The sequence below is a fragment of the Schistosoma haematobium genome, chromosome 1, assembly GCF_000699445.3.
Source record: "Schistosoma haematobium chromosome 1, whole genome shotgun sequence".
Taxonomy (NCBI): Eukaryota; Metazoa; Platyhelminthes; class Trematoda; order Strigeidida; family Schistosomatidae; genus Schistosoma; species Schistosoma haematobium.
The window spans coordinates 48,449,240-48,470,642 of NC_067196.1; the positions used below are offsets into that span (position 1 = coordinate 48,449,240).

The following is a 21,403-nucleotide window of genomic DNA, read 5'->3' on the forward strand; positions in this document are numbered from 1 at the left end:
CGGGAAGCCCTATCAAAGACTATGATAATATACCAACTGTATTTACAAATACAGGTAATTATAAAAATAGTATGGATATGGTAGCTGAACTTTCAGTCAGTGAAAAAATATAAATATAATTAAAATCCTGCATTTATTACAGATAGTCATGTTGAAACAAGTTGATATTGAATACCGCTAATCTGAAATAATCAATTTATAATTTTAAAAATATGCACTAGTACATACAACTTTATAATGTTATAATGAACTCTATTAGCACGTTTAGAGTTTGAATACAGCTTCTTGTCATTACCCTTTTTGTAAATTGTTATATTTTTAATTAATTTACATTATATATCTACTGCATATAAACGTACATTTTTTATCAATAGAATACTGTATTTATTTAGTGTAACGTATAAAAGCCTGAGACAATAAAGATCAATTGTAATCATAGTAATCAAGCATCAATGTAAATCCAGAAGTATTGTGTCAGCAACCAAAGGCACTTTCTATCGTTTCAATCAATAAAAATAACCTCAGTTAATTATCAAATAACCTATAAAGTTTATTATTTAATATATAGTACGCAAAATTGAAAGAGGATGATAGTACTTACACTGAGTGCGAATGGGTTTTCACTATTTTTATGACCTCGAATATGGCCCGTATTTTTTAATCTAGGACTAGGAGTGATTGCCTCTATGGTTGAACTACCAACAGATGTAGGACCCCTGAAGAAATATCCATCGTAGAGAAACAATTTCATGACAGCAAAAAAAAACAGAATATTTACGGTCATAGAAAATTAGTGAAATACAGTAATTTCTATATGACTATAAATGGAGATTAGACGACTGTCGTCAGTTAAACAAATGAAATAAGAAAGATTATTAAAAATACACACATGAATGGTAATTAGGACGAACAAATCAGGAAGTTTTATTACGTGCAAGAGTTTCCATTATGTCAAGTGTAGTTCTAAGGTACAAAAAAATCTATTTTTAGATGAATCACGGACTACTCAAACTAAGAACGGACCTATCAATAAAGTATATTTATACAATCTATTTTCTTCTTGCCTCGATTCATTTTTCAAATCATTGTTATGCTTACACCAATAAATAAGCAAACTGGTAAATATTACCTTTCATAAAATTAAATTTACCGTCAGAAATTAGACGTGAACTTCAGGGAAATATGCAACGAACTAACAAACTAAGTAAACTGTTCTCAATCTAAAGGTAAACGAAAAAAATAAGAAGTCCATGATGTAGAGAAATGGTAGATGTATCATTTGAAAATCACTTTGGCAAACAATTATTATTATTATTAGTTATGTGTGACATGACAGTTTAATGTCTTAGACACTACACTTTCTGCCATTCAATCGTAGTTTCGAAATCTACGCATAAATCAAGGTTTCGGGTGTTTAAAGGTATCATTTACTTAAGCACTATGCAAATGCAATAAATTCAAAGACTTATAAGTAGTCGATTGCACTACCCGATGTATTCTTTTGAAAACGCTTTTTCAGTACTCCCAACGAATTTAAAATTCTTATTAATTTCTCAAACAATCATTATTAGGAGCCAAACCATAGCTGCTACCTCGAAGTGGACGTCAGACATGCTCAATCGAGCTATATTGACTGGAACACATGTTCCTGTAAATCCTATCATACCAGGAGAGTCGGCTGGAGAACGGTAAGACTAAAGGTGGTAACTTAAGGATTGAGGAAGAAGTCGTACTGCTCACTGTAGAGGGGTGTGCAGAAGGTGTTTCTTTCAAACGACCAGTATCTGAAGCAATGCCATTTTCTCCCAAAGGAAAGAAGGGATTAGAAAAGGTCGAGCCCAAAAATGTCACACCTGATCCTATGGGTTTCCGTCTTCAGCGGTAACACCTTGTGAAATGAGGAGCTAACGCACCAAAAACTCCATAAGAGCCGTGTGCGACCAGCCTTGAGCGGTTGTTTCTTGGGCTTTGCGCTCATTCTCAAGGTCGTTAAGGCCACCGCTAATTCCACCCCTTTTTAAGATCACTAAAGAAATATCCTTCCACAGTGTTGGTAACCGAGAAGCGACAACCACCCTTATACCTCTACCATCAACTGAAATCATCCTGTTGACGATAAAATCCCTCCCTCACTTCATAATAATTCTTCCATCTACACGACTAACCCATATATATCCTTAACACCAAACGCCATCAGTGATAATGATTCAAGTTCACGAAATGTTATTCCTCGTCTCCTGAAACCACGTTCTAAACTGCATGTTGGAGCTTTTGATGTTTGAACATTGTGTCAAATACGACAACGGGCTTTCTTAGCAAGAACTGAAGAATCTCGCGTCGTCGATATATGATGCGTCTCCGTAAAGCACATACAAGATCCAAGTACGGTCATTAATCTGACCTCACGTTGTCAACATAAAAAACCAGAGCGATTTAATCTTCTTGCATCTGTGTACCCCACTGCTAATTCCCGTGGATCCTCTGGTGTAGGTACAGCATTAAGTTCGAAAGAGAAATAAGCTCTTCTTGGCTGGATTCCAATCGACAGTTACTTGAGCGCTGTCCGACTAAACGGAAAAGATAGGGACTGATGAACTAACTGATCGACAATAATGGAAGCAAAGTGTAGTTTTCTGCTGCGTACAAAAATTTTTAAACATTGACACTCGATATTAAATATGGATTTCAGAGATGACATTACATTCTACACTTTAGAGTTTGCTCATTAACCGAAAGGATAGAATTTCACAGAAAACAAATCAGTTAAAGCTCTCATTTCATAACACCACAGAAGGAAGAAGTTAACAAAGTTCAAAGATAGTCAGCAAAGAAGAGAAAGATGTTAGTTTGAAAGAGAAAAGTGAACAGCTCTACGTTATAACAAAAACTACTCTCAGAGTTAAACATTTAGTATATGGAAGCAATCAATGTTTTATAAATTTAATTAGTACTAAAAGTGAAAATTTTCCAAACGCTAAACACATGGTTTATCTCCCAAAAACACCCGACTACTTACAAGTTACATTTGAATGCGTTTACATAATCGAAATGGAACTCAGAGTTCAAAAACAAAGCAGGTGGCCAGTTATGTACGCACAACAGATAAACATGAAAGCCGAAATTAAAGTCATAAAAAACTGGTTATAAAACGATTGGGAATAGTTGACACCGAATACAGAGGAAATACCGCAAATATACAAACTAAGTGTCGAATAAATGCACAACAACAAAAAAGAAACTATCTATCACAAAACACATGGATCAGCTGTAAAATTATTTGTTACTAACAAAAAATAACATCTATGACTTATAAAAAGGAATAGATTAGAAAGGTGAACTTCAGTTTGGGTTAACACAAAAGAAGTCTCGTTTTGTTACTACTAAACAAAGAAATAACTTAAAAGGACCTAATACATTACAATATACTTTAATTCACTATTTATTACTTACTTACTTACGCCTGTTACCCCTCGTAGAGGAGCATAGGCTGCCCAATTCACTATTTATACGAATCATCAAATCCGGACCAAACTGCCAAATACCCTATGAGTCGTCTAACGTTTAGACCAGGGGTCCATCTTATGACATTAAGTAGGAAACTATTTCTAACCTAATTATAATAGGAATACTTTCTCGCTTGTAACTGAAAATTCGATCCTAATGTTAACAATCCTCAAGAGAAAAGCATGCGTAAAGATAGTTGTCATCATGAAGCGAAACTAATTTTTAGAAACACTGGGAATGATCACAAAGTACAGTTAAACTGGAACAATTAATCGATAGATTCTTAGTGTTCAGCACTTAATAAACAAATCACAATTTATTGAGCGGAACTATTTTCAAATAAAATGAATAGTTCTTATAAACGGAATAATTCGATACTGTGCTGAAACTGCTAAATATTCAATTCACGGTACCCAACATAAAAGCCAATCAATGAATAAAGACATACTAATTCTGCATATCCGAAAAGTATACACGAATAAAGCAACAATTGTATTCAGACATAATTTACAGTACTTTGATAACGTAGACTCCTGGTTGTTAACAGTGTCAACCGCTGATGAGCAGTCATCATTGGGTGTACAATATCCTTTTTTAGGATTGTATTTATTGTTATCGTTAGCATGGAACGATTGCCAAAACAGAAGACGATCCCCACCAGATCCAGAGGAAGAAAGAAAAATCCCTCTTGGCAGGATTTCTTTCTCATTCCAATAAATTAAACTTGAACCGACATCGGTCATTGGAAGTTAAATTTTGTTGGATAACAGAAGTCACTGGAAGTGATAATTTAAAAAAAACATTATTTCCTAATGATATTGATAATATGGAGGAAAGAAACTTAAAACCACAATAGAGTTATATTCATAAACAAAAATTTATCTATTGCATTAAAGTCAAACTGGAACCAATCATCAACCGTATATATTCCAACACTAGATATCTTAAAAGTGGTATATATGGAAGATTTCAAATATACGATGTAAAATAATAACGTACAGCTTAGTATAATAGTCCTAACATTATTTTATTCTCAAAACTTTCCATCCATTCTTAGCAGTTCCTTTTCATAATTAATTGATCTCTTTATATTAAGTTAGTGTGCATTCTCAATAAATGACGGCGATCTCTAACCAAAAGCTATCATCAGTGAATCAACAAGTGGAAGTCAGGTATTTTTGTGCAAGTATTTACTATCTTAGAATCTCAACATTATCTCCTGACAACTGTCTTGATAAAAATAACTTATCACTCAAACTGAAGACCCAAATAAACAGCACAAACTATTAAAACACTGATTTAGGAATATTCCAAAAGAAATACGTGGAAAAACAAACTCTCTGTACGGAGATACCAGTTCACTTGAAGTTTAGGACTCGCATTATACATAAATATGAATAAAGCCGCAGAAAACTAACTTTGAACATTATAAATCTGTCCTAGAAAAATATATAAACGAAGACAAAGAACGTCACTTTTGTTTCAAAGAACAGTGGTTGTGAACATTAAACCATAGTTTACAAAAAATTATTGCATGAGGAGGAATAGTTTCATCTTGAACACAAAGATAAGAAGCAAAAGATTATTACCTTCACATCAAAAAGCATTCGTTAAGGATAGTAGAGAGGAGTTATGAAGCCCTATCTTACTTCGTTATTACTTTGACTCATAAGTATTCGTTAGAAGTAGCCAACCGAGACAATGTAAGCAAAGTTGACTGGTTTAAGACAAAAATATAATTGGATAAATAATATAGAGTTCAAGAACTATATTTTATTCACATTCTTAATAATGTTGAATTCCACTGGAAATTGACGATCATTATTTTTCACTATCATTTTTTCTAAGTCATAAGGATTGGTAATGATATTTTTGGAGGTCATTACCGAGAACAAACATTTGATATAAGCTTGGATTAATACTAAAAAAGTGCATCAACACAAGTATGGTAATATATGAAAATAAGTCTCAAAATCAAAAAAAAGTATGCGGACTGTTGGTCATTCAAAACAGAGCCTTTAAACATGCTTAAGTACTAATGATGAGTCGAAAGACCATGACAGACCCTTATTGTTTCTGTGTACACATTAACCTTGAAATTTACCTTAAAAAATAAGATTTACTGAGTCTGTTTAAATGAATTTAGATTCCAAGCCAACAACTGTTATGCTTCCTGATATAGAGACTTCATTCCATTTGTTGAACAGAACTATTTTCTGTTGAAGGGTGTATTTGAGTTTACTAAAATCTTAAAGGCTCTTTACATAAACACCTCAAACAGAGTGAGGGTGTACAACCAACCTCCTCCATCGTTCCACTTAAGCAGTGTGGTTAAACAGAATTATCGAATTCCATCATTCGTTTTCGACTTTACGATCAATGACGCTTCTGGAAACAACTCTGATGTAAGTAAATAGTCATGGTGTAAATCTGTTATCCTGAGGAGGATTTTTCGGATTTTAGAAGACGGGTGATGTTGCCGTGGTGTGATGATACACAATATATGCAAATCGCACTTGGTGGATTGCCAATTAGTATCTATGGTTATGATATGCATTTTGAATCTAAATGCAAGCTACTTTTAAAACACTAGAAGTGTTCTGTACCTGTACTCACACTTGGTAATGAATCATCAGATGTAGCTAAAACGTTTATGCATCTATGTAGTTGTGTTCAAGGACAGCGATGATAACTTAATTGGTATCACTATCTTCAAACACCGGCTTTAGTGGCTTGGATACATATTACAGATGTCCCAGTGGCCTCCATGTGGTGTAGTATTTACCAACACCAGGAAGCGATGGGAAAAGCGGAGGCGATCAGTTTATAGTATGCCGCTGTGATATGAAAGAAAGCTGGGTACGACTGGCACTTGTCGATTCATGACAATATTCTGATTAGGAACCTAAAGATTGTGCAACACAGTGGCTTCAGATGTCATCAAACATGTCTCTGAACATGAGACATTGACGATCCTTCTGTAGTTTTATTTGATATTATTTATCAAATGTGAGAGGGACTCTCCGCAATAATTATTTCTGATTATATTTTCAATGAAATTATTTTTTCGACTATGTAGTACTCTCATTCATTTATTTTTATTGACTTATTTGTTGTTAATTACACTCCTAATCCTACCTCTTACTTTTTATAATCTCATTACCTTATTTGTGCATCATATATTTATTTTGGTTGCCAGTTATACCAGTACTTATTTTCGTTAAATATACACGTAAATATGCTGTAAAAATAATCATGATTAATAATAACTTAGATATTTACACCGGTAATTAAGATAGAGATTTAATAAGTGAAGTCATTACAGTGGTCATGACTTCCGCAGTTTTAAGAAACTAAACCATTGTTTGAAATCCGTTTTTACTAAGGATCAATATAAACTATTTGGGACTGAGTAGTTTGCGAATAAAAATAAATATGTAATCATTCGACTGTTACCAACTAAATACACTCTCTCATTTTGAGTAATGAAACTATTTTGATTATTTAAAATTGGCTGAATAAGCATGGTCAAAATTGCCAAACTAAATAGTGTAGAGGGATTAGAAACCTAGACGCATGGTAAAAATCACCCGGAATAGGAAAATTATCAGGGCTTGGTTCCTCAAATTCAAGTAAATCTAGTTCAAGAGATCGACTCTTAGAGGCTTTGGAATTCTATGAAAACCGGGATACAGTGGTTGTTGAATCAATTTGTAAAAACTAAGCAGTGTCTGTAGTTTAAATTAAATATTTCTCAATATTGTGGGGGTCAAGGTCAAGAACAACGATGATCAAACACAAGGAGTCGCCTAACATCCTCCATTCGGAAAGGCCAGGTTTCACAAGCATAGAGCAAAACTACTCTCACCAACGTGTTGTAGATCCAACCTTTTACAGCCAGACGGACATCACGAAGGCGCCAAAGGTGGCCCAGATTGGCATAAGCCGCTCTGGCTTTCACTATGCGTTAATTGATCTCATCACTCACGCCACCACCACCAGCACTTATGCAGCTACCCAGACACACCAACTTCTCGACTACGTCCATCTGCTCACCATCTAGGGTGAGTACAGGATTGGAATCCTGCCAGTCTTGTAGAAGTACTTTGCACTTCGAAGGTGCAAAGCACATGCCATACCTACGGACATTGACTGCCAACTGATTAAGTGCGGATTGCATGCCTTGGGCATTATCGCACAGTAAGAAAATATCATCCGCATACTCAAGGTCGAGAAGTTTTTCCCCAGGCAACAGATCCACACCTCCATTAATTACATCCATCAGAGCTGTTTCCAGAATGTCGCCGATGGCAAAGTTGAAGAGGAATGGTGAGACTGGGCAACCCTGCCTAACCCCACTGCTCGAATGGAACAATGGAGAGAGGTGGTTGTATGCCCTCACTCTGCCTGAGGTGTTTGTATATAGGGCCGTTAGAATGTTAATAAACTTCCCAGGCACACCCTTCTTCAATAGACAATCCCAGAGAACAGTCCTGTCCAACGAATCGAAGGCAGCCCTGATGTCAAGAAACACTACGATTGTTGGCCTTTGAAAAGTATGGCGGTGTCCTAACATTTGGCGGAGGGTGAAGATATGATCAATACATCCTCGACCAGAACGAAACCCAGCCTGCTCCTCGCGACTCAATCTTTCTCGGGTTTTGAACAGCCTACGAAGTATGACGGAAGCCAATAGCTTGGACGCAATCGGAAGTAGACTTATCCCCCGATAGTTGTTGCAGGAACGACGTGAACCCTTTTTAGAGATAGGGACAACTATCGACTCATTCCATGACGTTGGTACACTCTCTAGTTCCCAAACCTTTGTAAACAACGTCGTCAATTCCTTAGTCAAAAATTCACCACCATCTTTAAAAAGAGCCGGAGGTAAGTCATCTGGGCCAGGTGATTTGTAACGCTTCAAGAGTTGGAGTTCCTTGCGGACTTCCGCCTCATTTGGTGGATCAGTCGTCACCGGCCATGGAGGGCAGGACAGTCTGACCGATGCTGCCGGAGCAGCAGGCCAGTTGAACTGCCCTTCGAAAAATTCTGTCCATTGTCCAAGACGTCGATGGATGTTAGTGATTGGCATCCCATCATCCTCGCAGATTGTTTCGCTCACACCAGACTTCTTGCTGCCAGTGGCTTGGATGAGTTGGAAGAGCTTCCGGTAATTACCAGATGCAGCTGCTGCTTCCAGCTCATTAGCACGCTTCGACCACCAGGCTTCTCGGTCCTTACGCAACATTCTTCGTTTGCGGTCATATTCACGGCCACCCGGAGTAGACCGACGGGCTTCAATGAGTTGTAAGGAACCTGCAGAAACCCAGTGCTTATAAGCGGGACGTTTCGCGAAGCCGCAAGCGGTCTTACTCGACATTTTCATGGCGTCATGAAGTTGCAACCAACGCTCATCTATACTTTTCGGTGGGATGGTAGCTAGCCTAGAAGCCAGCTCGGTTCGATACTTACTTGCAACAGAAGTTGCAACCAGCTTGCTAACATCAATCCGTTGGTGGCGGTCACTTCGCTGTCCACTGAAAAGTAAGGTAAGATTGGCGCAGACCAAGGCATGGTCAGAGTCCAGATAGGTACTCCAAAAGGAGCGGCAGTCTTATACACAACCACGCCAGCGGTAGCTGATCGCTACCAATATGGCTTAGCCCACTTGCCAATGACTTCATGGATCTGTGCCATGCTTTTGTTTGGCCACCCCTAGCTTTCTCTCAACCTACTCCTACACCATGAAACAAATGATTGATTACTGGGTAGTGACCAGTGTCATGTGCCAGATCCTGCTTAGTACAGATCGAATCCTATCGATCGAAGGCGGCCCTGATCTCGAGAAACACAATTTTTAATCTACAATAAGTATGACGGTGTTTTAACATTAGGCGGAGGGTGAAGACATGATCAATACATCCTCAATCAACATAAAATCCATCCTGCTCCTTAAGAATTAATTTTATCGGATTTTGAACAATCTTCGAAGCCAATAGTTTGAACGCCATCGGGAGTAGACTTATCCATCGACAGCTGTTGCAAAAACGACGTGAACCCTTTTTAAAAATAGGAACAACTATCGACTAATTCCATGATATTAGAACACCCTCTAATTTCCCGACCTTTGTAAACAGCTCAGTCAGTTCCTTAACCAGAAAGTCTCAACCACCTTTAAAAAGGGCCAGAAGTAAGTCATTTGGGTCTGGTGATGTGGTGTTTCAGAAGTTGAATTTCCTTAGGGACTTCCGCCACGTTCGGCGGATTAGTTATCACGGGCCATGAAGACCAGGACAGTCTAATCGATTCTGCCAAGGCAGCAGAAGTTAGATGATACCACCTCTGAAAAAGAAACAACCTCAAAATCAATACCCACACACTATTTGTGAGTTAAAATATAGTCAAGTTATAATCACTAGTTGAGATCGTTAATTTTTTGTGACAGAATAATCAGAGTCAATTTTGAAATAAAGAAGGAACGAATTGAGCGAAGAAATTTCTTTTCAATTAGTTTTTCATCATGGCTCTACACTAATATATATACATTTTACAATAATAATATAATACTCATCGAGTGGATACGTTACGTAATAATTACATAATGACATTTAAATTAACATTGATTAATTGGAAGAAAGAGGATTATTAATATTCAAAGTGATCAAGAAGTTGCTAAGTTGCGTAATGTAAGAAACAAAGAAGGAACAGAATTTTAACGGATGGTCAATAGGATGGTAGTTACGTAAGAATCAAGAGATGAATGTTGAGAAGTTATTAAGTTCAAAAGCAACAGAAATAAAATTACAAAAGTTAAAAAAATGGAAGAAGTATGAAAAATAGTTCTTTTGAAGGAAATCTTAAACTGATGGCCAGGGCAGGGAAAGTGGTTGTACGAATCTCTTTTGAATGCAAAGGTCGGGTTTGTGAACATGGATTGCGATGGCTTCCGCAATGTGCAAGAGGCGCACTCGTAAACCATGTGGCAAATTAGATGGGATATTGTAGATAACCTTAAAAGCTTTATTCAATTCGACTTGATGACCTGTGTCAACCAAGTGAGAGAGAATAGAACTTTTAATCACTTTTACCTGTCCTTTGTTTAACCACGACGGATGATGTTCAGTAATGCGATGACGGACTTGCCGAATTGTACGCCCAATATAACTGGCTCCACAAGAGCAGTTGAAACGATAGATACACATAGATTTGGCGAATTCAGGCAGTCTGTCTTTGTTGGCTGTTCTTATCTTGGGATAGTTGTAGAAGATTGCATTTAATCTGGCAGCATTAAATGTTTTTGTACGGCTCTTCTTAGTTTCTGAGTCAAGGTTTCTTCAATGGTGTCATTTATGAATTGTAGTTTTATGAATAGTACCTTCTCATGGACGGTGGGTATCCCATGAAATTCATCGACAAACATATGATGGAGAAGAAAACAAGGACAAAGATACCCACCGTCCATAAGAAGGTACTATTCATAAAACTACAATTCATAAATGACACCATTGAAGAAACCTTGACTCAGAAACTAAGAAGAGCCGTACAAAAAACATTTAATGCTGCCAGATTAAATGCAATCTTCTACAACTATCCCAAGATAAGAACAGCCAACAAAGACAGACTGCCTGAATTCGCCAAATCTATGTGTATCTATCGTTTCAACTGCTCTTGTGGAGCCAGTTATATTGGGCGTACAATTCGGCAAGTCCGTCATCGCATTACTGAACATCATCCGTCGTGGTTAAACAAAGGACAGGTAAAAGTGATTAAAAGTTCTATTCTCTCTCACTTGGTTGACACAGGTCATCAAGTCGAATTGAATAAAGCTCTTAAGGTTATCTACAATATCCCATCTAATTTGCCACATGGTTTACGAGTGCGCCTCTTGCACATTGCGGAAGCCATCGCAATCCATGTTCACAAACCCGACCTTTGCATTCAAAAGAGATTCGTACAACCACTTTCCCTGCCCTGGCCATCAGTTTAAGATTTCCTTCAAAAGAACTATTTTTCATACTTCTTCCATTTTTTTAACTTTTGTAATTTTATTTCTGTTGCTTTTGAACTTAATAACTTCTCAACATTCATCTCTTGATTCTTACGTAACTACCATCCTATTGACCATCCGTTAAAATTCTGTTCCTTCTTTGTTTCTTACATTACGCAACTTAGCAACTTCTTGATCACTTTGAATATTAATAATCCTCTTTCTTCCAATTAATCAATGTTAATTTAAATGTCATTATGTAATTATTACGTAACGTATCCACTCGATGAGTATTATATTATTATTGTAAAATGTATATATATTAGTGTAGAGCCATGATGAAAAACTAATTGAAAAGAAATTTCTTCGCTCAATTCGTTCCTTCTTTATTTACCAAATGGCAAAATGGGAATTTTCACTAAATTTTGAAATAAACAGTAAGTAAAATGGAGAAACTAGTAAATCAATTCGACATGACCGCTGGAAGCAAAATGATCATCTCTCAGATCAAAAATGGGCTTCGACGTTACCAGAGAAAGATTTGCTTGAAAGACGTTTTTGTTGCAGTTAGCGTAAGACTTTAGATCATAATATACCGAGACTCCGAGATCATTTTAAATGTGATACCTCTAGAAGCGAGGTACTTGAGTTATACGTGTAGTATGCAACATGTCTCAGATGGACTACTTCACGCTTTGAGGTGTTAAAAGTCCATTGTTATCTGCTCAAATTTGAAGTTGAATCAGATCCTCCAGAAGTCCCAGATTATCCCCTTGCTTGCATATATATATCCACCCATCAAGACACAATATAAAATGATAAGGCACAAAATCATCGGGAGCTTTGTTTTGCGTAACCAGAATGTTAACAGAATCAGTGAACAAGCAAACAAATACTTAGGGTTAAATAAGAACAAAGAGTCAAATTTGCTATTTATTTAACTCATAATATACATTATGGTATTCAGGTACCATTGGGATAATGCAAATATAAACTGGAGGTACGAACTGGCAACTTTTATCAAGGTATTTTTATGATTCATGAAAATATCTAAGCATCGCATGTGGGGACCAAACGGATATGGACATGAATAGCACCTTTAGTCCGCGATTCCTCTCGTATTGAAATTTTCTCATTTTCTACTTGAGATATAATCTGGAAAATAAGATGGATAAAAACATTTATTTAAAAAGACATTTGGTATGATTTTAATGGTTGAAAATCTATTGAATACGGTGCTTTTACTTCTGGACTGAAAATTCTAGAATAAAATATACTTTACAAGCTACGTGGTGATAACAACTACAAAAAATACCGACTCACATGTTTCTTAGTTGAACAGCTGCTTGTGTAAGTTGATATTTTGAGGTGCCCAGGGTACAATCGATGACTTAAGTGTAGAGCCAGCTCAGCTGTCCTCATAATACTAAGCGGTCCTATACCGTGAATCCAAAATTCAGGTGGTTTTGAGAGATCGGACTGAGATGAACTATGATATTTATATAATAAACGATCCACGTGACGACTTATGAAAAGCACCTGGCTCTACAAAATGCATGATCTTTTATTTGTATATTACCATAAATCCGGACTTCGTAGATATGAAGATATGCCGAGATCCAGATGAAGAAGTGTAAATATTAGGGGTTTCGCAGATGACAGCATCCTCAGCTAGCAAGTCTGTAACCTCCCAAACAGACCCACTGGGAAGGAATTCTTTATCCCTTGATGACATCTTCATTATAATCTGCCAGGTGGTATGTTAAACGACAAACGATCCCCCAATTCACCCCAACTAACACGGAAATTTAGGAAAGTAATAATCCAAACGGCAAAGGCAACTGTCCAAGACAATGCTCCAATTAAACTGAAAGTGACGTCTACAAATGAAGTTTTGGTAAAAAAAATTTCAGTACATTTCCTAATCAGCTTAGACTCTGGATATGCCTGTGGGGCAGACAACTCCTTTAGAAAACAAAAAACGTTAATCCACCAGAGGAAAGGAAGAAATCCGATTCCAGCTAATAACAGAATAGGATTTTAGACAACTAGAATCATCTACCAAAGAAGTAAGTACGGCTGAGTTTGAGCTTATCTTCACCAGTAAGACGTTTTATATCCATAAAAAGCTACAAAACAAAGGATAAAAATCTAAGATGAGGAACATCGATATAATTAGTTGGACTCTCAGGTGGTAGTATTGAGTGGAATTTCGACACTTTACTAACAACTTCTAAGATGTCATACAAATATCATATTATAGTGACAAATTCCTACATAATCAACGATTATGTGAAAGCATATGCTTTCGACCAAATATATTTGATCGCATGTCATTATCTGACGTTTTAAATTCTAGTATGGATTTTTGAGTTACCTCAAGACTTCAAAAGCTCATATTAACTAACAAGCACACAGACTGCCAAAATCAAAAGTTTTCGGTCGAAAAGGTAATGAAAACTAAGTGTGTTGTGTTCTAATGTAGTTTCTATCACAACTTGAATGAACTTTTACATAAGTAGTAGGGATATGGCCGTGCTAGGAATAAAAACATAACAGGCAACACCCCACAAAGTACTCAGACTACCTACAAAGGTTATTTTGTTTGCTGAACATAAACCGATTTCCTCAACACTTTGTGATGACACGCAAGGCGGGAAATGGGCGCCAATATTCAGTCTTTAGTCTTCAGTAATAAGGATAGGAGGTCTGTCGACCTACATTAATCCTTGCAGTTTGTAATACAGTGAAGGTCCAATCTCGTTTTGAATATATTAACAGACGGTGCTGATATTACGTGTTCCGGTAGGGAATTCCAGTAATTCACTACTCGGTGCGAGAAACGGAACTCCAGACGTAAACGGTTTGATCTCGGTTTTTGAACTTTCTTCGAATGTCCTCTCAAATGATCGGTTCTAGACGGAAGCAAAAGATAAGACATGTTAATATCAAGGTCATCGTTCAGTATACGATAAGCCAATATTAGATCACCCCGTACTCTACGGTAAGATAACGGAAATAAGTTAAGGTGTCTCAGTCTGTCTTCATAAGATAGGCCAGCTAGACCTTGTACCATTTTAGTAGCTCGTCGTTGGACTCTTTCTAGCATATCTGCTTCATATTTGAAACAAGGACTCACTGCTTGAATCCCGTATTCTAAATGTGGTCTCACATAAATCGGGTATAGTAGTCCAAACATTTCATCTAAATACTGAAAAGACCTACGAATTGACCATAATACCCTATAGCCTTTTGCAGCAGCAGCCTTACAGTGACTAGTCGTTTTGAGATCATTGCTTAATATAACTCCTAAGTCTTTATAGTTTCTTGCTTTGGGTAGCACGAATCCACGTAGTGTATAGTCATACGATTCATCAGAGTTATTTAACTGCATCACTACACTCTTATTAGGATTTACTTCTAGTGACCACCTGTCTAACCATGCCACCAATGAGCTAAGATCGTCCTGTAATACTATTCTATCCGACATACTATGTATGGGTCTCCAAATCTTTGTCATCAGCGAAGAGTAGAACGGATGATTTTGCTACAGTTGGCAATTCATTTACATAAAGTAAAAAGAGAAGAGGACCTAGGATTGTGACTTGGGGAACCCCACTTTTTACAGGTACCCACGAGGAGAGAACCCCATTAACCCTTACCCTTTGTCTCCTGTCATGGAGAAAGTTACTTATCCAATCGACGACTGTGTTATGGATTCCAGAATGTTTCAGTTTGAATTTAAGACCAGAGTGTGAAACCTTATCAAAGGCTTTACTGAGATATATGAAAACTACATCCACAGGAGCATTCCGATCCTTTGCCGCAGCCCACTCTTCTCGTGCAATGAGAAGATTTGTCAAGCAAGATAGGCCTTTCCGAAAACCATGTTGCGCCCTGGAGAAAAGATTTTGCCCTTCAACATAGTTTATAACAGCTATCCGGATGATTTTCTCCATCAGTTTCACAACTGCACTAGTTAAACTAACGGGTCTATAGTTACTAACTAAATCCCTACTCCCAGCCTTATACACCGGACTTATTATGGCGTCTTTCCAGTCTCTAGGAAGTCCGGACTGTCTCAGAGACATGTCGAATAGTATCGCTAGTGGTTCAGCAATTTCATCTGATATGGCTTTCATAATCCTAGGATGAATATCATCGGGACCACTGGACTTATCAGATTTGAAATGCTGAAGTAGCCTTAAAACAGTATCTTTCTCAATGACTACAGGATCCATCAGCGAGCCGTCACGGTCACGATGAATCATTGGTCGTTCCTCATTACCGATAGAAAACACTTTACTAAAATATTCCGATAAAGCTTCAGCTTTTTCGGCATCATTCTCTGCTAAGATTAACGGATTATCTCGTATCAAAAGTGATGGAATTCCATCGCTTCTCTTAGTTCGCCTTTTTATATACGAGAATAACCGTTTCGGACTATATCTAGAACCCCTAACCAATTTTTTTTCGTATGAATGTCTAGTCTTGCTTATTAACGCTTTACAGGCATTCCTAATCTTACAATAACTGGACCTGTATTATTCTAAGCCAGTAGAGATGAACATATTCCAGTGATTCTTCCTTTTTCTAAGGAGTTTCCTGACCGTTTTAGTTATCCATGGTGGACTATTATTCGGTCTTCGCGGTGCCAACATTTTTCTCTGGCTATGGACCATGGATTAATCAAAGAATCATAATAATATTCCGAATCCAAAACAAAACATTACTTTTTAATTAACAAATATTTTGGACCCAGATACGGTCACTAAAATGTGCAGTGAGTTCCAAGGCTATCAGAATGGATCATAGATATTTCTAACTGAAATGAAGTCTCTGGGTTTTAATGAGTGACTAGTTAGCTTAGTGTAGGACCATATAACGAAGATATTACAAACTATCCGAAAACGTGCATTATTGTCTAATTTCCCTCCTTATTAATTACGGAACAAAAAAATAAGATTTATAGACCAACCTGGTAATTGCGGTTATCAAGTTGTGCTATGTGTAAATGATTAATCTTTTTGTGGAGAGATTTCATATTTTTGGGAAGGTGTTGCGCTGCAAGAAGTCTTCAGAAAATACAGACCTTCAATATTAAAATCATTAACTTTTTGAACGTGGCTAAATGCTACTTTTGAAGCCCGGTAAGAAACGCCCTCCATTTTGAATAAAAACTTGATGAGTATTTTATGTATCAATTTTTTAGTCTCAGCAATCTGTAAAGAAACCAATCTACTATGTCATGATGTTTCTCTTAAGAAATTCAGCTGCTTTTGTCTGAGAACTGTTCGGAATCATTTTCTCCACAAACTTGGCAACTGATTTTTGCAAGTGATGTGCTGTAAGTTCCTCTTGCCTCGAGAAGAAAACTATCCTTCTACGAAAAGAGTATGGATAACAGCAGCCAAAGAGGTACTTCGAGTAAGGAGTTAACATATACAAGCTCGCCTGCAAGTGACAAATTACATACCCGTGCAGTACGTTCGGATAAAAATGGACGTGATCTTAATGCATGGTGATACAATTTTCGTCATCCCAGAAGACCTGTTATGTGTTTTAGTACTAGCCCATACCCATAAGTAAATCACTTAACCTCAAAACGGAGGAATATATACAAAAATATGTCTTCTTCGTAATGGGTATCTCAACAGCGAAAAACCACACCCAAAATTTATGGTGATTACACTATCTCTTGTCTTCCTCAAATGAAGACTCAACATGTGCTTCGGTTTCAACCTCGATATGTCTGCTGGAGGGCACGTAATTGTACGCTCATATATCCAAGAAAAATCTCACGAGGCTGAGGTACATTTAAAGCATAAATCACTCTTATTACGCCAAACTGCAGTCGAGAGTTAACTGAAGTTAGGGACTGAGGTAGACGCCTATAAACATACCGGCATCAATCCATGTTGCACTAAAGACCACATCCTTTCGACACAAGAGATTGTCTGTCAATCGTAAATATACCACAAAATAAGACTTTTGACTCTAAAACGGTCAACCAACTCTGGCTCATTATTGGATACAACCTTAATCTCATTATCCTTATCAAACAAACAGTTGAAAGGTTGTATTCATCAACTCCTTGTTCAGCTTCATAAAGTTTGAGACATCGTTGGAGACTGTTCAACCTATACCTCACCTTCTTCACTAAATCGTGAGGTCAGGAAAAGCCTTTGATCTTCTGGACAAAGTTTGTTAAACAAAAACCTCCTATCAAGATTATTACATTATTGCCAAAGCACTCATTACTACTGTATATAATGTGAACATGATACCGCCTTGCATCCGATATTGAGCGTTAAAACGTTTGTCTGTTTAAATTAAGACCTCTCGCTCCAACTGATCAGTGATCGTGCAGCAAAGACCTATCACCATCATGAAAACAGGTTCTACAATTGACAAGTCCTTGTTTCGAAGACGAAAAGATTATCTATGTATATGCTCAATAACGGCTCAGCCTTCTGGCAAGTCAAAGTTGTTGTCTCCTTTTGATTAAAGTTTAAGGTATTTCGTATATCGTATTTTAAATACCAAATCTATTTTTTCAATATTTATATTCCGTTAAGGTATTAGTTGTTAACAGGCGTAAGTGGGTAAGTAAGCAAGATATTATTTCGATATCGTTAAGTGTTAAACCCAGTACAACGTGAGAACCAGGAAACTAACCATAACCTGTGGAGATAGATACTGTTATGAATACATCCTCTCTCCCAGGATTTGATCGTAGTTATTCTGAGTCTAGATTTACTCAGTTGAAATGCCGCTTCACGGAGCCCAGCATCAAATCTGAGGGAATTTGACACTGAGATTTATGCTCCGTACTCCCTTTTTTCTCTGAAGAAGTCCGTAAATCAATTTGAATTTCTCTACATCATGACCGTAAACCATTTTCAAAGGCGAGACAGCGGACCTCTTATCTTTATAATACAGCCAAATAATCCAAGGGCTTTTCTAAAAGAGAAACTAGGTGACGAGTCATCATCCCAATTCTTCTTTCACCTCCATGTATAACTTGATGACAACACCTTTGGTGAAACAGACCTGAAACAAGGATGGACACAAACTCCCCCATGCAACGTATAACACCGTCTGGATGCACAAGACGCAAGCCCTTTTTTTACCTCGATTAGTATGTGTAGCAGGTAAGATTATGGAGAGAACCTCCCAAACGGATCACATATGATATACCGCATAAGAAGAGAAAAATCACCGAACGATGCACTTATAACAGAGCTTAAAGTCTGTCGGAGGCCGTTGTCGTAGTGCAGAGACCACAGAAACCGGAGCAGGTCACCACAATGACTTAAGTCCAGTTCACAGTGCAGATCACGACCATCCAGACAGTCTGGACAGTCATATTGAATCTACTGGGAGTTTGGTGTCAAATCAATCGGGTTCAACTGTAGAAATATGGTCTAATTTGATGTCAAGTTAACTAATCTATGCTACTCGAATAATAGCCATAGTTCCAACATTGTAGATGAGTTATGATGTGATTACCTAATTCATAAGATCCTACGTGGAAGTCACATTATTGCATATTCTGACTTGCCCTTTTGTTGCTGTCAGCAGTATGGTTTCTAGCACATCTGAAGACCTCATTTGGGCTGGAGATATCATAATATTTTAAGTATGAAAAGGAAGTCACATAGAGTGACTATATCTGCATGAATTGACCTTGCCATGCCGATTAAGTATTCCGATGTTTAACATCTCTGACCTCTACATGTTAAATGTTGGGTGTGGATTTTCTCAGCTGTCATATGTTCGGCTCTAAGGGTCGTGTGGATAACAACCAATACCACTACAGGTTCGTGTGTTTAAATTCGAACCTTTTGCTCTAATTGTTCCAAAAGCCTACCACGGCCGCCATACCCAAGCAACACAAAAAGGGAAAATAAAGGCGAAGAAAGGGGAAATAAAGGGGTAAATGCTTTGGTAGCGAAAGGGGAAATAAGAGGGAAAACGCATCAGAATGTCGCCTTTTTCGCCTGTCCGGGGGAAATAATGCAGATTTTCCCCTTTTTCGCCTTTTTGTCGACAAATTACCGACTTATCGCCTAAATATCCGCCGAACGTTATAACGTTGTTTTTTCTGTTTGCAGCTAAGGGTTAGTATAGGCTCAACAGATATTATCAAGTGCTATTCTTGTTTCGCTTTCAATTTTTCTTATCGTTCTAATCTTCCGTCACAAACCTTGTTATCCAACTTATTTATGAGTTTCGAGATAAGAGTCTTGCTTACGAAGTTGGTTAAACTTTCTGTCAAGTGATGCTGTCTTCTACTGGAATACCGCTCAATTATAATTAGTTGTATGGGTTCTGTTGACCGATGAAAAATTGAGAAAGTGCAACGCCGTTTCACAAGACTTCTCACGCTCGATTTATCATATAAAGATAGATGGGAAGCAAGGGAACCGCATCCCTTTTGGTGAAGACTAAATAAACTCGACCTTAATTTACTTCCCATAATTTCATATAACAAAACTACAGCACATTGTGATACTTGAAAATTTGCCAAAAGTAGTGACTATAACCTTCAGAACCAGGATTTTGTACTAAAGATATCAAGAAGATCAAGCAAATCGAGGTCAGCTTTCTTTATCACACGCTATGCAAGCCTCTGGAATAGATAACCATTTGACATCCGGTCAAGCCGGACGCCTGCTCCATTTAAATATTCCCTAAACTGATTTGTGGACCGATTTGGAGCTTCCCACATGCTCGGTGGAGCCAAACGTAACCAGGCTGCATCTAACGATGGCCCATCCAACATCTAACCGACTGGCATCTAGAGATAATGTCACAAACTACAGTTATTCGACCCCCAAAATCTGTCATTTTACATTTAATATGTCGCTGCTTAAAAAGTGCTTTATTAATTTCCTTTTGTTATACGCTTCATAATCGCTGTTCACAAATATTAAAAATCTGTTTCTTGACTTTAATTTGATCAGCACAACCATTGATATTGTTGCACACATCGGGCCTTAGAAATACCTTGAACTGCAACCCAGTAAAACTCAATACAACTATAGACTGCTTGGGTGGGAAATCAGATCTGTCCGATCATAAGAAGCTTTGAAAATATCCGAAGTTATTGTGAGTTATTTCTGGTTCATATTCTACCAGCATGAAAATTCGTTTGCTACTAGTATATAAACATTGTTTTTTCCGACTTATCGTCTTACTTTGAAATTTTTCAGCCGTAAACTCCTCTTCCATATTCTTTGATCAGACATTTGCCCTTATCATCTGTAAACCACATATCATCTGACCAGCATCTTATAGCATATACCATTAGTTATCTCCATAGCACTGTGACTAACAAACAGGTGTTTAGCCGACAATAAAAATGCCTTAGCCATCTGGTTTTCTTGTAACATGGACCTAGTAGTGAAAGTGTATTCCAACAAGGTGTGCAACATAGAGCTTAGATCAAACCAGTATTCATATACACCGCAAACGTAAGAGAGCCTGACAACACAAAAGTAGGGAGTGTGGCGTTGCTGACCAGCATATCTGTGGGGCAGAATACTTTGTTAGATTACTGATGCTTATGGTCAGGAGGGATGTCATAAAGTAATGATACTGATGTCAATCTCTGATGTAACTCTGAGTTGGCTTCACTTCCTACCGAGAAATCCCATTGCAAGCAAGACAGGACAATTACGCCATATATGAGTCCACCCATGACTCAAAAAAGTTATAGCAATAAATACCTGTTATAATTGGTGTGAAGAAAAAAAGCCAGTTGGTTTTCGAACACTGTATTTTCTTTAATAAATTTTAAGACCACACATAATCCTAAACTTTCCGCGTCTTTATCAATCATCTTTCGTGGAAGTCACATCATCGTCTACATCAACTCACTGCATCGTAACAATTACCAGCACATGA

The 21,403-nt window shown here is 37.4% G+C and overlaps 1 protein-coding gene across 5 annotated transcripts in view; it reads right to left on the reverse strand.

Moving 5' to 3' along the window:
• The window catches only part of NPRL3_1 (Nitrogen permease regulator-like 3), a gene marked incomplete at its 3' end in the record, with an annotated part of 49,925 nt that extends 35,448 nt beyond the window's left edge, over nucleotides 1-14,477 (reverse strand). The window contains exons 1-9 of one of the 5 annotated variants that reach the window (XM_051208901.1): nucleotides 14,213-14,477; nucleotides 14,083-14,177; nucleotides 13,554-13,620; nucleotides 13,408-13,512; nucleotides 13,071-13,371; nucleotides 12,815-13,036; nucleotides 12,589-12,646; nucleotides 1,151-4,280; nucleotides 602-716 (exon numbers count right to left, since the gene is read on the reverse strand). Coding sequence is in view for 2 of the 5 variants with exons in the window: in XM_012941410.3 (XP_012796864.2) it covers nucleotides 602-716; nucleotides 4,021-4,247 (342 nt within the window). Of the gene's footprint in view, nucleotides 1-601; nucleotides 8,001-12,411; nucleotides 12,647-12,814; nucleotides 13,037-13,070; nucleotides 13,372-13,407; nucleotides 13,513-13,553; nucleotides 13,621-14,082; nucleotides 14,178-14,212 lie in introns of those variants that run through there. The other 4 variants (XM_051208900.1, XM_051208903.1, XM_051208902.1 and 1 more) reach the window with 4 other exon arrangements.
• Nucleotides 14,478-21,403: the final 6,926 nt, after the last annotated feature.